At 39.1% G+C, this 17,932-nt stretch overlaps 1 long non-coding RNA gene and 2 gene segments (V, D, J or C); 1 reads left to right on the forward strand and 2 right to left on the reverse strand.

Annotated features, from left to right (window-relative positions):
• LOC108407831 (T-cell receptor alpha chain constant-like) overlaps positions 1 to 17,932 on the reverse strand; it is a 660,854-nt gene that overhangs the window by 560,300 nt on the left and 82,622 nt on the right.
• LOC108393916 (uncharacterized) overlaps positions 1 to 17,932 on the forward strand; it is a 54,135-nt gene that overhangs the window by 1,842 nt on the left and 34,361 nt on the right. The window contains exon 3 of one of the 10 annotated variants that reach the window (XR_005061126.2): positions 2,770 to 5,503. The exons of the other annotated variants lie outside the window; for them this stretch is intronic. This is a non-coding gene — a long non-coding RNA (uncharacterized lncRNA). Of the gene's footprint in view, positions 1 to 2,769; positions 5,504 to 17,932 lie in introns of those variants that run through there. 10 annotated transcript variants of the gene reach the window in all.
• LOC108393912 (T cell receptor alpha variable 29/delta variable 5-like) lies at positions 4,214 to 9,335 on the reverse strand. The segment is given in 2 exon segments: positions 4,214 to 7,986; positions 8,154 to 9,335. Coding segments are annotated over 2 exon segments (477 nt in total).

The following is a 17,932-nucleotide window of genomic DNA, read 5'->3' on the forward strand; positions in this document are numbered from 1 at the left end:
GCTATTTGAAGTTTCTGCCGCAGACAGGAAGTATTGTTCATAAACCGGATGTTACCCTGCTCTGCTCAGAGACTGGCACATCTACCCCACCCCAGGGCTCTGCTTGTCTTTATATTTTTTCTTTGGCAATACATTTGAAAAATACCAGTTGTATCTAACAAGGTACCCGAATGAAGTTTAATTATCTTTTTGATATTGAATTCTCACTGAATACTATTGTGATTAGAAATTATATTCTGAATGATTTAAAGCCTTTGAAATTAATTGAGGCTTGCTTTAAACCAGAACATAGTGAACTTGGATAAACAATCCATGTGCATTTGAAAAGAATATACAGCCTGATGTTTGTGGGTAATGTGTTCTATAGATGAAATTTGGGTACAGAAATTTATTTCTTCTCATCATATTTCTTTTTTGTTTCTACTGTAACATATATCAATATGTTTCTACAGTGATTAATGCCTGACACTATGGTTGTTTATTTGATTATTAATTTTTTAAGTCAATAAACTCCAGTAGTTAAATTTTACTGAATAGTTCTATGTGTTTGTGTTTGATAAGTTTTGGAGCTATGCTACTGATACATATGAAGGCAGAATTGTTCTATCTTCTGGTAGATTGTCTGCTTCATCATTTTAAAGTATTCCTCTGAATCTCTAATGATAATTCCTGGTTTAATGTCTATTTTATCTGATATTTGTACAGCTACTCTCCTTTCTTTATGTTAGGGACTCCAGCTGTCTAGTTATGCATATGCAAAAGAATGAAGTTGTATCTCTACCTCCAATATCACTTGAAATGGATCAATGACCTCAATATACAAGCTGAAACCATAAAACTCTCAGAAGAAAACATAGATGTAAATTTTCATGACTTTGGATTAGACGATGATTTTTTAAAGTGTGACCTCAAAGCACAAGCAGTTGAAGAAAAAATAAATTAAATTTTTTCAAAATTAAAAATACTCTTGCTTCAAATATGCTATGGAGAAAGTGAAAAAGTCAAGCCACAGAATGGAAACAACTATTTGCAAATCATATGTCTGTTAAGCTTAGAGTATCCAGAATACAAAGAACTCTTGCACTCAATAATAAAAAGAAAATAACTTGAAAGATTTTAATTTTAAGAATGGCTGCTGATGATAGTGGGGATGAAGGTACGAGGAAATGTTTCTTTTCACTAGATGTCCTTTTGTATAATTTTAGTTTATAACATGTGCTTTATTGCCTATTTAAAAAACCCAAGAATAATTTCTATTATAATCATTTTCATTACTCCTAGCTCTCCTTCATAAATGTTAATTCCTTTTTGCCTGATAAAGAAGTTGGTGAGCTTTTCTTCTCTAATTAGAACAGTTTGTTTAAAAGAGTTATTTTTCTCCTTTCCTGACAGAACATTTGTCCTTGAGTTCCCTATTTCCTTTTATTATAAATTGATAAACTAGTAAGTAAAACGTCTCACTGAGTTTAATGAGCCACTCTAGCAAATTAATTGAACTCAAGAGAGTATAATGGGAACCTCTGATGTACAGCCAATGGGTCACAAGTATGTGGGACAGCCTGGAGCAGAGCTGGCTCCTGAAGTCCAAGGAGCAGGCCCTTGGAACCTGTGATCTGTAGCTAGACGGTCATAAGCACAGGTAAGAACCTGAACTTCCCACTAATGTTTGAAGTGGGGAAAGGACAGACATGTGGTACTGAACCCTCAATCTAGGGGAGCCAATGCTCACTGCAGTAAGTAATGTGGGAACTGAGTTGGTGTAGGACAGCTAACTGATGTCTGAGAATTCTATACCTCGAGCCATCCAGAAAACATCTAATTAATGAGATTTTCAGAGGCTTCTCTTTGCTTCCAGAGAGGTGTCCTGAATTTCTGCATTCTCCAACTATAAAATTCATAAAATTAGCCCTTGAGGGACAAGTTGCAACCATTTATCTATAAGCACAATACCAAAAACCATAGCATAAGGCTTTCATAATCAGATCTTTGCCTGGGTCATTGATGAAGAAATGTGTGCTAAGAATCTATGAATTGGAAGCTTTTCAAGAGAATTTGTGATTAGTTAATGGCTTCTTTTGGGAGGCAGCATTGTTGGGCGGTTCCTTATGTGGGTGCTGTTTAGACTGTTGGAGCATGAATCTTATTATATACAGTCTCTAAATTAAAAAGTAAAATGGTTAGACTCTTGGACACCCAAAAGCCCAGCAATGTCCTTGACCCATCTGTAGGACTCCCATGTATCAGTCTCCTTAAAGCTCAGCTTGCCTTCCCTGCTTTAAAGCACACCCTCCCTACTGCCTTGTATAAATTGAAGCATTTCTTAGTGCCTCACACAATGAGACCCTAAAACGGGTGTGTTTTGGACCCAGCTGCAGGTTTGGGTACAGGCTGCCGGTGCCTGGAGAGCACTGTGCACTTGCCACGCACAGGTACAAGGCTGTGTCGCCCAGCTGGGAGTCTGCAATGTGCAGTGAGAAGTGTTCGGCACTCTTGTTGTGGAAGACTGTGAATCTTCCATCTTCTTTTTTATCTGAACTTGTCGATATCAGGAGTGCAGGACCTCTAGCAGGGTACGTTTTGTACCATAAGAAGTAATAAAATAAATTATTATTGTAGTCACAGCTCAGAATAGCAACTCTTCGTTCTTGGACACTCAGGGATGGAGACGTTTGCTTAACCTGCTGCTGGTCACCACTCTTCTGCTGACTGCTCACCCCTGTTTGGAAAGACAGCTACAGATTTAAATTTTATCCTTCCCCTTGCCCACAGAAAACCATCAGGAGCAGAACACAGAGAAACGAAACTCCCCAATCATCTCATCTCCCAACTTTGCAGTGTTCCAAAGAGATTTTCTATCACATTCAAACCTCACCCACAACTCACAGTCTGGCTGAAGACAGAGGATCAACAGTAATGCCCCCAGGAGCTGGTCCATCTCTTCTGTGAGGAGGCAGGTGACTTCTCTCCTGTCTCCACAACAATCAACTTGCCTTCACTTTCCTGTACTTCACTCACTTCCTTCCACACAGCCTTCTGTTTTGCCTCTGAACTGCCCTACTTTTAGCTGAGGTTAGGCATCTTTATGGGAGGAAACACTGCCCCCGTTAGTCTACATGAAGAAAATTTCTGAAAATGTACTTCTGCATTCCCCAACAACTTGCAATAATCCCTTGCCCATAAAAGAGTTATAATAAGAAATTGTAGGAGAAGGAAAGGTTTTTAGTTGATCACATAACACATTCTACTTTTTTACAAGTGTAAAACAATAACAGAATATAGACAGAATGTATACGCTCAAATGACTGACAGTGTCAACTGACATCCTTAGGCAGACACCTTATTTAAAAGCATATATAAGAGTTAGTGTTTTGATGGAACAACTAATGGTATGACCTTTTGTTTAAAATAATGGTTTCAAGTTTAGAACACAGACATTTTGGTAGTTCTGCCTTAATGAAACTGCATTTTAACACAGTCTTCAGTAGTGTCTGTATTTGTTCTGGTTAAACAAAATGCTGTAAGCTAATCGTTCCTGATATAAATTCTGGGCACCTCTCAGAAACACAAATCAACACAACAAAATTGATCTTCAGTATTAAAATCACACCCTGAACTTGATTATATTTCTTAGATCTGGCATGAGGTGATTTACTATGGTTTGTATTCTCAGATGAGAAAAAAATTATATAACCTTGTGAAGTCTATAGACATCATGAGGATATATATTGAAAGGTACCAGAAGATGCCCAAAAGGCAACATATTTGTCTGCCTTCACTCTTCATTCATGTCTAGTTTATACCTCAACAGTTTAATCCAATGGTAGAGGCAGGAAGAATCTACCATGCTTCCAATGTTAAGTCTGTAAGGCAACTAAGGATTACAGCTAATGATAAATCCCCACGTACAATTTTTTGAGGATTAGTTTGAACAAAGACACAGAACACATAATAAAATAATTTCTGATGCATATTATATAGGGGGAGAAAAGCTTGAATTATTATTCAAATAATAATGAAATGAATATTCTGGGAAGTCTCAATATTGAACCCATAATTAACTGTCCAGTTCAGGACAATCTGATAAGTTGAACATGCTTCATATTATATAGTTTAAATGTACATAGTTCAGATTCTCTAGTGAAGGAATTTTGACTGATTCATTCATGTATTTATTTATATATTCAATCAACATTTATTTAGTTCCCATGAGGTCCCTGGAACTGGGCAACTGTGCATGCTTTAGGGTTTAAACATGATTTTGAAGCAGTCAGTAGTCTTAAATACCTGGTGGTCTCAATAGAAAGACAAATGTGGAAGTAGATTTACAATATGGCATGATATATATGAGTTTTTAATGAAGAAAACATAATGATGATCCCTGAGTTCTACTGAGGAAGGCAGGGGCAGGAGGTCAGGCCCAGGTCCGCCTCTCAATGAGCTTCCTCAGTGGGAGGCACTTTGAGCCCAGAGGGATGCCTGTTGGGGTGGTTTCCAGAACAGCACATGTTTGGGGGACAAACATCAGGCAGACATGACAGCACTTTCACTGTTTACACCCAATTGTGTGCATCTCTTTAGAATACTTTTAAACAGTGCTCCCCTGTGGCCGGGCTGAGAAAGGTTGAGTAAAATGTGGATTTGGGCTTTCCTTGACTAAGCTTACGTCCAAGATATATCATTTTTTGCTATAATGAAAAGCTTGTCAATATACTCTAATAAAATACGTGTCTCTACCAATGTATTTCTTATAGTGAGAATTACCTCAACATTAAAAGAAAAACTAGGGAAAATATATGTACAATTGTACATAAATTTAACATGAAAACAGACTGTATTTCAGTGCTACAACATTTCATTTATTTCATTAGTGAAATAATATCTCATGAGTATCACATAACATTTGCTTGTTCAGATCCCTTTCAGTGCTCACCAATGTCTTCAAGGCAGAAGATAAGCATTTTACAGTGGCTTATAGTTATTCCCAGAATGTAGTTTCTGCTCATTGCTTTAGGTTTATATTTACTATTACCCATTTGGTGTTCTATGCTCCAGACAATCTGAATTACTTGTATGTCATTTCCCTACATGAAACCTCCTGTGTATACCTTGGCACATTCTCTTTCTATTTTTTTAACTTCATTTCTGACTAGCTTTTATAAATCTTAAGTAAGATACCATCCCTCTTAGGTAGTCTCCCATGTATTCAGCTTCCAATTTAGATGCCTCTGTTAGGAGGTCATATTTTACTTTTCTCCTGGGATGGCTTTGATCACACTATTTAGTAATACAGCCCACACCACTACATGCTCCCGAAGGGAGACACAATGCCGACTTCTTGCTGGTTACATCTTCTGCATTAAGAAACACATTGGGTGTCAAATGAATGACGCATTGGAGTCATCTCAAGTAAATAGAGGATATTTTGGGGAACTTCACAAACATTGTCAATCTTCATTTGTAAAATTTAATCTACTTTGATTCTACATAAAAATCTACTTTGCAGTGTTGTTTGGCTTTAATGTGTGTGTGTGTATAATTTTATCATTCAGTAACCTTGCCTTTCAGTCCTGAAATTCATTATGATGTTTATTGCCTTAATGCAGTGTTTGTAGTTTTAAAGATCACTTATCTACCATCTTCTTTCAACCTGATTAATCCTACAAAACCTTCAGGTCTCAGCTTAGGCTTCAGACTTTGGGGTTTCCTGACTCACTGCCAAGTGAGGGGATGGTCATATGCCTTCATGTCACCCCTGCTTTCCTAGGCTTAGTCTTTTTTCAGTCTTCTCTGTCTGGTCAGTTACCTATATAAATAACTATATATTTGCTCATACTTCTTTTATTTTCAGGCATGCAACATGTATGTAGAATGTTCCAGGCACTCGGTGAATAAGTGTTTTCTGATTGAGTAACTAAAACTTGAGGACAGTATTCAGTGGAAATTACTGGTCTTGCATTATGCATGAAGTCTTGAGAGATGTAGAGAAGTTGATCTCCTGTTCAAGAAGGCAGCACACTCATGGCTCAGGCAGCTGTAGAAAGTAGCTCTCCACCAATGCTGCTTCTCAATATAACAACAAGGAAAGAGCAGATTGCTACCTGTGGGGATGGGGGAAATGGGGGTGATGCAGTATGAAGAGCTTGGACAACAATAACAGGGATGAGACTGCATGTAGCTTTCCCTTTCCTGGCATGACCTTTTGTGTAGCCTTAGGAATGTAGAGAAAGCATCCACATATTCCCATATTTTGGGCTCCCTTCCTACAGGGCCATGATATAGGGAAACCATAATGGCAATCAGAGTAAACATTCTCCATTATAACGAGACTATATAACTGGCTTTGAATAATTAATAAATCACGTGAAATATATCTGAGATAAGAAAGCCTATTTGGTTATTGACTAGAAATACTGTTGTTATGAACAGGGATGTACAATACCTAACTTGATTATTCATCCATGCCTCGCATTTTTTGAAATTGGAATGAGGTGATTCATCAAGGCTGTATTCCTAACTCCCCTAGAGGACAGCAACAGCTCTCAGCTGCCTCTGCCTTTTGCCGGGTGCGTTAGCTGCAGTTCTGAGTTTGGGAACAGGCTCTGGATGCCCAAGAGCCAGGAATATTCACAGCTCACTTACTTGGCTGAGTCTTGGAACAGAGGCCTCTGTTATTTATGAAATCAAACCATCCTCAGTATGAAGGGAGGTACAGATTATTCCCTCCTTTTCATTCTTACTTCCATGCATTACCAAAAGGACCTTGGAACCTTCCTATGTAAGTGGAAGCCATGAACAAACATGAAGGAAATACTGCACTTGAGATAAGTGCCCTCTTACTCCCCCATATGGAGGGATGAGGGATCTAATGCACTTTGAGTTACCCTCACATCCATATTCACAAATATAGAATCAAAACTGACAGAATTAATCAATCTGTAGATTTCCTCCTATAGTTACACCATCCCCACTAGGATCCCTGGATGAACCAAGCTATGCAAAACTATGGATCAGTTCTAGTCTATTCAAAAAAGTCTTCAGCACCTACTGAAGTCCTCTTACAGAAAAACACCTCATGTCATAAATGAGATTTGAGAGCCTTGTCCTTGCTTCCAGAGAGGTATCCTGAATTTCTGCATTCTCCAACTATATAGGATCTTCAGCTTCAGCTTCAGAAAATTAGCCCTTGAGGGGCAACTTCCAGCCATTTATTTAAAAAAAAAATACCTATAAATAGCATCAGGCTTTCATGATCTGTGAGTGATAATCAGACCCTTCCCTGGGTCATCGATGTAGAAACGTGCTAAAAATTGAATGAATGGCAACTTCTCAAAAGTGTGTGTGCTTGGTTAATGGCTTCTACTGGGAAGCAGCACTGTGGGTCCTGTAGTCAGGCTGTTGGAACATAAACCCTATTCTCTACAGTTAGTAAATGAAGAAGTAAAATGGTTAGACTCTTGGATACCTGAATTCCCAGTGATGTCCTTGACCCATTAGCAGGACTTCCATGTATCAGTCTTCCTAAAAGCTCAGCGTGCCTCCCTTGCTTTAAAGCACACCCTCCCTAGTGTCTTGTGTAAATGGAAGCAAGTTTACATGCCTCCCACTCTGAGACCCTAAAGTAGGGGTGGCTTGGACCCAGCTGCAGGTTTGGGTACAGGCTGCAGGTGCCTGGAGAGCACTGTGCACTTGCTGCGCACAGGTACAAGGCTGTGTCGCCCAGCTGGGAGTCTGCAATGTGCAGTGAGAAGTGTTTGGCACTCTTGTTGTGGAAGACTGTGAATCTTCCATCTTCTTTTTTATCTGAACCTATAGATATCAGGAGTGCAGGACCTCTCGCAGGGTACATTTTGTACCATTGGAAGTAATCAAACACATTACTATTGTAGTCGCAGCTCAGAATAGCAACTCTTCATTCTTGGACACTCAGGGATGGAGATGTTTGCTTAACCTGCTGCTGGTCACCACTCTTCTGCTAACTGCTCACCCCTGTTTGGAAAGACAGTTACAGATTTAAATTTTGTCCTTCCCCTTGCCCACAGAAAACCATCAGGTGCAGAACACAGAGAAACAAAACTCCCCAATCATTTCATCTCCCAGCTCTGCAGCGTTCCACGGAGATTTTCTATCACATTCAAACGTCACCCACGACTCACAGTCTGGCTGAAGCCACAGGATCAACAGTGATGCCCCCAGGAGCTGGTCCATTTCTCCCGTGAGGAGGCAGGTGACCTCTCCGTTCCCTTCAACCTGCCTTCACCCTCCAGCACTTCACTCACTTCCTTCCACACAGCCTTCTGTTTCACCTCTGAACTGCCCTACTTTTAGCGGAAGTTGGGCATCTTTATGCGAGGAAACACTGCCCCCTTTAGTCCACATGTGGAGAATTTCTGAAAGTGCATGTCTATATTTCCTAAAGATAACTTGCAGTAATCCTTCCCCCATAAAAGAGTTAATCGATTCTTCAGAGATCACATAACTCTTTCTACTTTTTTACAAGAAGAAAATGATAACTGTGAATGTAATTATATACGGTCAAATGATTGACACTTTTGTGAACTGAAATACTTAGGCAGACACATTTTTAAAAACATACAGAAGAGTTGGTGTTTGGGTACGTAATGGTATGAGGTACTAACTAATACAATGGTTACAAATTTAGAACACAGGCATTTTGGTACTTTTGCCCTTAATGTAACTGCATTCTAACATGGTCTTGAAAGGGGTCCATATTGTCATGGTTAAATAAATGTTACAAGGTAACTAAACTGTATATAATTTCCTGACACCTCTCTTAAAAACACAAATCAATGCAACAAAATTTATCTTCCGCTGAATTTTTCACCCTCTGCACTGGATTATTTCTCTTGGAACTTCGGTGAGATCATTTACTGTGTTCTGTATTGTCAAATGAGAAAAATTTACACAATCCTGCAAAATCAACAGACAGCATGAGGCCTTAATCTTGAAAAGTACCAGAAAAATGCCAAAAAGATAAGGTATTTGTTTGCCTTCAGTCGTGATCTATATCAAGTATATGTCCCAGAATTTTATCCAATGGGAGAGGCAATGCTCCCAATGCTGAATCAGTAATGTATCTAAGGATTGCAACTAAGGGTAAGTCCCAGATAATTTTTTGGAATTAATTTGAACAAGAACACAGAATATATGATAAAATAATTTCTGATGCATATTTTATACAGGAAGAAAAATTTTGCATTTTTATTTGAACAATAATGGAACTAATATTCTGGGTGTCTCAATATTGTTAAGTGCACACTGACTATCCAATTCAGGACAATGTGATGAATTGTGCATGTTTCATATCCTATAGTTTAAGCTCACATAATTCACGCTCTCTAGTGAAGGAATTCTGACTGATTCATTCATGTATTGATATATTCAATCAACATTTATTTAGTTTCTATGAGGTTCCTGGTTCCGTGCATGGTTTAGGATTTCAAACATGATTTTAGAACAGTCCTTAGTCTTAGATACCAGTGGTCTCAAAAGAAAGAAAATGTGTAGGCAGATTTACAATATGGCATGATAAACACCAGTTTTTAATAAGGAAAACATAATGTTGCTCACTGGGTTCTACTGAGAAGGGTAGGAAGGGGGAGTCAGGGTGGAGCTCAGGAGACAGAGCTCTCTAGCTTGATATCAAGAGATTAGGGAAAGTCAATAAACTGGCTGCATAGCAAAAGGTATCAGCAATTTCAAAAGCAAACAAGGAAATTTCAGCCAGAAGTTCCCAGGAGACTCACTCAGTTCATTAGTTGGGGTGCCATGTCTGTGTGTGGGAAGTTTATGAATTGCTCTTAGAAAGGGCAAATCATGAGGAGCTGTGTATGAGAGACTGGGAATCCTTGCATTCCAGGCTCACTGGGACCACTGGACAATCATGCACACACTCTCCTAAACGTATGCAAACACACATACACACACATAAACACACACACACACACACAGCATATAGGTAAACAAAAGCATCCACTGCTCCAACTGAAGGCAAACCACCAGCTCCGTGTGGAATCCTGGAATTGGATCCTACTCTGTGTTTCTGCAGGAATTGGTTTGGGATTGAAGAGGGACTGCAGCAAGCTTTTCCAGCAAGCTATGTGGGTGATGTGGCTACTGGAGAGCTGACACTTTAGATGGGTAGTGAGTTACCTTTGTAACCCTGTGAGTAAAGACATACAGTGAGGCTGTGTGTGGGCAACAGTGGAGGCCGGGGGGCAGCATTCCTGCAGTGCCCTGCTCTCCCACAGCTCGCGTCATCCCACAACTCCCAGCACAGTGGCAGGGGTCTCAGTCCCCTTGCCAGGCCGGCCCTTCCTTCGGGAAAAGGATACCTCTGCCTGGTCCAGATCAGGTGTGAGACCCTGATTCTCTCTGCAGACTGGGCCTCAGGGGGAGCTGGAGGCCCCACGGGGAACAGTAGACACAGCAGGAAGGAACAGGGACTGCACAGTCCGAGACCTGGAGAGGGTCCACTGCACCTGCCCAGAGTCTGTTGGAGGTGGAGGCCTGGTTATTTTCCAGCCAAGTGGGTGCTGGGAGACCTACTTGAACAATAATAGAACTAATTCCATTAGTTTCCGTGATATCAGTGCTGAAGGGACCAATCCTCATTCTGAAGGACAGCTGTCAATAAAGTGACTGCAAATCACATCACACAATGATGAGAATGTAAAGGAACTTTCTTCTACTGACAGACATGATCATTACAAGAACTGATGGAGCCTCCGCCGCACATGAGCACAAGGTTCCTTTCTGGAGATGGAAATATTCTTAGCACTTTGAACTTCAAGAGCATCAGAGGATGAGCCTATGGTGTCGATCTAAAGCTCATCTGTCCATCAATGACCTTCTGTATTAGTGCAAAGAGTGCCCAAAGCCTGCTCTGAAAAGTGGTGTTGGTCATTTTCTTCCTAAGGATATAACCTCTCACAAGAGCCTGGACCTCAGCCTTATTCTCTGTTTTTGTGGTAAGCTTCATGCAGGATCACTGGAGATAAGTGACACATCTGTGTCCACATATGAAGTGATTTAGCTGGGAGAGGAGGCAGGACTAGGTGTCAGAGGATACCCACATTCATATTTGCATAGACTGAACTCAACAATGCAATATAGCTTAAAAAGTCTTCTTCCCCAATAAACTACCCAGTTATACTATCAAGAATTTGTGTGGCAGATGAGTTCATTTTTTTGCTATTTTTACTGTAAGAACCCAGAATTACTCAGATAATATTCTTAGAAATGTCAACAACAATTTGAATATCAGGATATTCCAAGTGACTCCACAGTAACTGACATAAATGCTTCTACTCTAACAGGCATAGTCGCATGACTGCTGAATATATACTTCAGTGTCATATTGCCATGACATAATTTGAAGCTTTCATTTCTGCATCTTCTTCAAGAGATAACTTTTCTATAGTATATGTTCCAAGATACATGCTTCTTATGTCTTGTTTTCTATTACCAGATATTTTCAATTCAATTATTTTCAAATATATTGAACACCCACCTAGTGCAAGTTCCTGGACTGAGTGCTACAGAGCATATATGGATAGATAAGAAAAAGAACAAAACTTCCATTTCTGTCAGAATAACACACTAGTTATTCTCAAGACTTCTCTCACTGGAAAAAAAACTGGATTTCAAATGAATTATCATAAACCCATAGTAGGGAATTGTTGGACTCCCAAGAAAGTGTGAAAATATTCATGGAACAAACACATGAATGAACAAAAACTTATAAAAACTAAAGCAAAAAGAACAGTGAGCTGACATAAGAAGAAAACAAATCCTACCATTTGGAACAACATGGATGGAGCTAGAGGGTATTATGCTCAGTGAAATAAGCCAGGCGGAGAAAGACAAGTACCATATGATTTCACTCATATGTGGAGTATAAGAACAAAGAAAAACTGAAGGAATAAAACAGCAGCAGAATCACAGAACCCAAGAATGGACTAACAGTTACCAAAGGGAAAGGGACTGGGAGGTTGGGTGGGAAGGAAGGGATAAGGGCAGGTAAAAAGAAAGGGGGCATTACGGTTAGCATGTATAATGTGGGCGAGGGGGAATGGGGAGAGTTGTACAACACAGAGAAGACAAGTAGTGATTCAACAGCATCTTACTACACTGATGGATAGTGACTGTAATGGGGTTTGTGGAGGGGACTTGATGAAGGGGGGAGCCTAGTAATCATAATGTTCTTCATGTAATTGTAGATTAATGATACTAAAATAAAAATAAAAAAATAAAGAAATGAAAAACAAATGGATCAAAAACCTGAATGTAAGTCATGAAACCATTAAACTCTTAGAAAAAAACATAGGCAAAAATCTCTTGGACATAAACATGAGCAACTTCTTCATGAATGTATCTCCCCAGGCAAGGGAAACAAAAGCAAAAATGAACAAGTGGGACTATATCAAGCTGAAAATCTTCTGTACAGGAAAGGACACCACCAATAGAACAAAAATGCATCCTACAGTATAGGAGAATATATTCATAAATGACAGATCAGATAAAGGGTTGACATTCAAAATATATAAAGAGTTCATGCACCTCAACAAACAAAAAGCAAATAATCCAAATATAAAATGGGCAGAGGAGCTGAACAGACAGTTCTCCAAAGAAGAAATTCGAATGGCCAACAGACACATGAAAAGATGCTCCACATTGCTAATCAGAGAAATGCAAATTAAAACCACAATGAGATATCACCTCACACCAGTAAGGATCACCACCATCAAAACGATAACAACAAATGTTGGTGAGGTTGTGGAGAAAGGGGAACCTTCCTACACTGTGGGTGGGAATGTAAATTAGTTCAACTATTTTGGAAAGCAGTATGGAGGTCCCTCAAAAAGCTCAAAATAGAAATACCATTTGACCCAGGAATTCCACTTCTAGGAATTTACCCTAAGAATACAGCAGCCCAGTTTGAAAAAGACATATGCACCCCTATGTTTATCACAGCACTGTTTACAATAGCCAAGAAATGGAAGCAAACTAAGTGTCCATCAGTAGATGAATGGATAAAGAAGATGTGGTACATATACACAATGGAATATTATTCAGCCATAAGAAGAAAACAAATCCTACAATTTGCAACAATGTGGATAGAGCTAGAGGGTATTATGCTCAATGAAATAAGCCAGGCAGAGAAAGACAAGTACCAAATGATTTCACTCATATGTGAAGTATAAAACAAAGAAAAAACTGAAGGAACAAAACAGCAGCAGACTCACAGAACCCAAGAATGGACTAACAGTTACCAAAGGGAAAGGGACTGGGGAGGTTGGGTGGGAAGGGAGGGATATGGGGGAGCAGAGAAAAAGAGAGGGGGCATTATGATTAGCATGTATAATGTGGGAGGGGCACAGGGAAGGATGTGCAACTCAGAGAAGACAAGTAGTGACTCTACAGCATCTTACAATGTAGATGGACAGGGAATGTAATAGGGTTTGTGTGGGGGAGTTGGTGAAGGGGTTAGCCTAGTAAACATAATTTTCCTAATGTAATTGTAGATAAATGATACCAAAAAGAAAAAATAAATCTTTGCACAGAACACAGGAGCATCTACATATGTGAAACAAATACTAACAGAATTAAAGGAGGAAATAGAATGCAATGCATTCATTCTAGGAGACTTCAACGCTCCACTCACTCCAAAGGAGATCAACCAGACAGAAAATAAATAAGGACACAGAGGCATTGAACAGCACATTAGAACAGATGGACCTAACAGACATCTACAGAGCACTGCAACCAAAAGAAGCAGGAAACACATTCTTTTCAAGTGCACATGGAACATTTTCCAGAAAAGACCACATTCTAGGCCACAAAAAGAGCTTCAGCAAATTCAAAAAGATTGAAATTCTACCAACCAACTTCTCAGTTCACAAGGGTGTATAACTAGAAATAAATTGTACAAAGAAAATGAAAAGGCTCACAAACCCATAGAGGCTTAACAACCTACTCCTAAATAATCAATGGATCAATGACCAAATTAAAACAGAGATCAAGCAATATTTGGAGACAAATAAAACCAAGAGCACAACACCCCTACTTCTGTGGTACTCAGTGAAGGCAGTTCTAAGAGGAAAGTATATACCAATCCAGGCCGATTTAAAGAAGGAAGAACAATCCTAAATGAATAGTCTAAATTCACAATTATGGAAAGTGGGAAAAGAAGAACAAATGAAGCCCAAAGTCAGCAGAAGAAGGGACATAATAAAGATCAGAGAAGCAATAAATAAAATTGAGAAGAATAAAACAATAGAAAAACTTAATGAAACCATGAGCTAGTTCTTTGAGAAAATAAACAAAATAGATAAACCCCTAGCCAGACTTATCAAGGAAAAAAGAGAATCTACACACCTGAACATAATCAGAAATGAGAAAGGAAAAATCATGATGGACACCACAGAAGTACAAAGAATTATTAGAGAATACTATGAAAATCTATATGCTAACAAACTGGATAACCTAGAAGAAAGGGACAACTTTCTAGAAAAATACAACCTTCCAAGACTGACCCAGGAAGAAACAGATAATCTAAACAGACCAATTAGCAGCAATGAAATTGAATCAGTAATCAAAAACTACCCAAGAACAAAACCCCCATACCATATGGATTCACTGCTGAATTTTATCACACATATAGAGAAGACATAATACCTGTTCTCCTTAAAGTTTAACAAAAAACAGAAGACAAAGGAATACTTCTAAACTCATTCTATGAAACCAGTATCACTCCAGTACCAAAATCAGGCAAAGACACCACAAAAAAAGAAAACTACAGACCAATATCCCTGATGAACATAGATGCAAAAATACTCAACAAATATTAGCAAACAAAATTCAAAAATGTGTCAAGAGGATCATACACCATGATCAAGTGGGAATCATCTCAGGGATGCAAGGATGGTACAACATTCAAAAATCCATTAACATCATCCACCACATCAACAAAAAGGACAAAAACCACATGATCATCTCCATAGATGTTGAAAAACATTCGACAAAATTCAACATCCATTCATGATAAAAACTCTCAACATAATAGGTATAGAGTACAAGTACCTCAACATCATAAATGCCATATATGACAAGCCCACAGCCAACATCATACTTAACAGTGAGAAGCTGAAAGCTTTCCCTTTAAGATTGGGAACAAGACAAGGATGCCCACTCTCCCTGCTTTTATTCAACATAGTACTGGAGGTCCTAGCCATGGCAATCAGACAACACAAAGAAATAAAAGGCATCCAGAATGGTAAGGAAGAAGTCAAACTGTCACTGTTTACAGATGACATGATATTGTACATAAAAACCCCTGAAGAATCCACTCTAAAACTACTAGAACTAATATCTGAATTCAGCAAAGTTGCAGGATACAAAATTAATACACAGAAATTTGTTATATTCCTACACACTAATGATGAACTAGCAGAAAGAGAAATCAGAAATTCCATTCATAGTTGCATTGAAAAGAATAAAATACCTAGGAATAAACTTAACCAAGGAAGTGAAAAATCTATACTCTGAAAACTACAAGACACTCCAAAGAGAAATTATAGAGGATACCAATAAATGGAAATTCATCCTATGCTCTTGGGTAGGAAGAATTAATATTGTTCAAATGGCCATCCTGCCTGAAGCAATCTACAGATTCAATGCAATCCCTATCAAAATACTGACAACATTCTTCAATGAACTGTAACAAATAGTTCAAAAATTCATATGGAACCACAAAAGACCCCGAATAGCCACAGCAATCCTGAGGAGGAAGAATAAAGCAGGGGGCATCTCATTTCCCAACTTCAAGCTCTAATACAAAGCCACAGTAATCAAGACAATTTGGTACTGACACAAAAACAGATCCATAGACCTGTGGAACAGACTAAAGAGTCCAGATATTAACCAAAGTATATATGGTCAATTAATATATGATAAAGGAGCCATGGATATACAGTGGAGAAATGACAGTCTCTTCAACAGCTCGTGTTGGCAAAACTGGACAGCTACATATAAGAGAATGAAACTGGATTTCTGTCTAATGCCATACCCAAAAGGAAACTCAAAATGTATCCAAGACCTGGATGTAAGTCTTGAAACTGTTAAACTCTTCGAAGAAAATATAGGCAAAACTCTCTTGAATATAAACATGAGCAACTTCTTTATGAACATATCTCCATGGCAAGGGAAACAAAAGCAAAAATGAACATGTAGGACTATATCAAACTAAAAAGCTCTGTACAGCAAAGGACACCATCAGTAGCACAAAAAGGCATCCTACAGTATGGGAGAATATATTCATAATCCTACAGTATGGAAAAATATATTCATAAATGACATATCCAATAAGGGGTTGACATCCAAAATATACAAAGAGCTCATGCACCTCAACAAACAAAAAGCAAATAACCCAATTAAAAAATGGGCGCAGGATCTGAACGGACACTTCTCCAAAGAAGAAATTTGAATGGCCAACAGGCACATGAGAAGATGCTCCACATCGCTAATCATCAGAGAAATGCAAATTAAAACCACAATGAGGTATCACCTCACACCAGTTAGGATGGCCAACATCCAAAAGACAAACAACAACAAATGTTGTCAAGGATGTGGAGAAAGGGGAATCCTCCTACACTTCTGTGAAAATGTAAATTAGTTCAGTCTTTGCGGAAAGCAGTAAGCAGGGTACTCAAAAAACTGAAAATAGAAATACCATTTGACCCAGGAATTCTACTCCTAGGAATGTACTCTAAGAATACAGCAGCACAGTTTCAAAAAGACATATGCACCCCTGTGTTTATTGCAGCACTATTTACAATAGCCAAGAAATGGAAGCAACCTAAGTGTCTATCAGTAGATGAATGGATAAAGAAGATGTGGTACATATACACAATGGAATATTATTCAGCCATAAGAAGAAAACAAGTCCTTCCATTTGCAACAACATGCATGGAGCTAGAGGGTATTATGATCAGTGAAATAAGACAGGCAGAGAAAGACAAGTATCAAATGATTTCACTCATCTGTGGAGTATAAGAACAGAGCCAAAACTGAAGAACAAAACAGCAGCAGACCCACAGAATCCAAGAATGGACTGATAGTTACCAAAGGGAAAGGGACTGGGGAGGATGGGTGGGAAGGGAAGGAGAACGGGAATAAGGGGCATTGCGATTAGCACACATAATGTAGCGGGTGTGGGGGGACACAGGAAAGGCAGTATAGCACAGACAAGACAACTAGTGATTCGATAGCATCTTACTGACGGGGTCCAGACGCGCCGAGTTGAGCAGGTCCTGAAGTGCGGAAGGGGGGCGAAGAAAATAAAGAAAGACAGAAAGAACTGGGAGGGCTGACGCTCCCGCGCATCGCCAGCAAAGCTTTATTAGAGTCCAGAGTATTTATATAGCAAAGAGGCACACTATCCCAGGAAATAGCATTATCCAATAAGCAATCAAGCACACTATTGACGTCAGCAGTAGCTGGTCAAAGGTAGGCACAACAGGGCTCCTTCAGTTCCTCCTGGAATGCGTGAACAGGATGTTCTTTGTTCTCCATTCCCGCCACATCAGCAAGTGGGGGAAGGGCATAGCCTGCTCCCCACATCTTCCTATGCTGATGGACTGTGTCTGTAATGGAGTATGTGGTGGGGCTAATCTAGTAACCACAATGTTGTTTATGTAAGTATATATTAATGATACCAAAAAAAGAGGCCAAAAGTAAATGAATAAAAAAATAAAATTCACTGAACATGTAACATGTTCTTGGGACTTCAAGCACATAATTGTACTTAATCCTCCCATTGTGGTAAAAGAAACCCTTGTGAGAGATTATCACTCCCCCAAACACCATTTGCAGAAGGGAGAGAGGTTGGGGAACTTGCTTAATACCACAGAGC

The sequence above is a fragment of the Manis javanica genome, chromosome 8, assembly GCF_040802235.1.
Source record: "Manis javanica isolate MJ-LG chromosome 8, MJ_LKY, whole genome shotgun sequence".
In the NCBI taxonomy this organism is placed as follows: domain Eukaryota; kingdom Metazoa; phylum Chordata; class Mammalia; order Pholidota; family Manidae; genus Manis; species Manis javanica.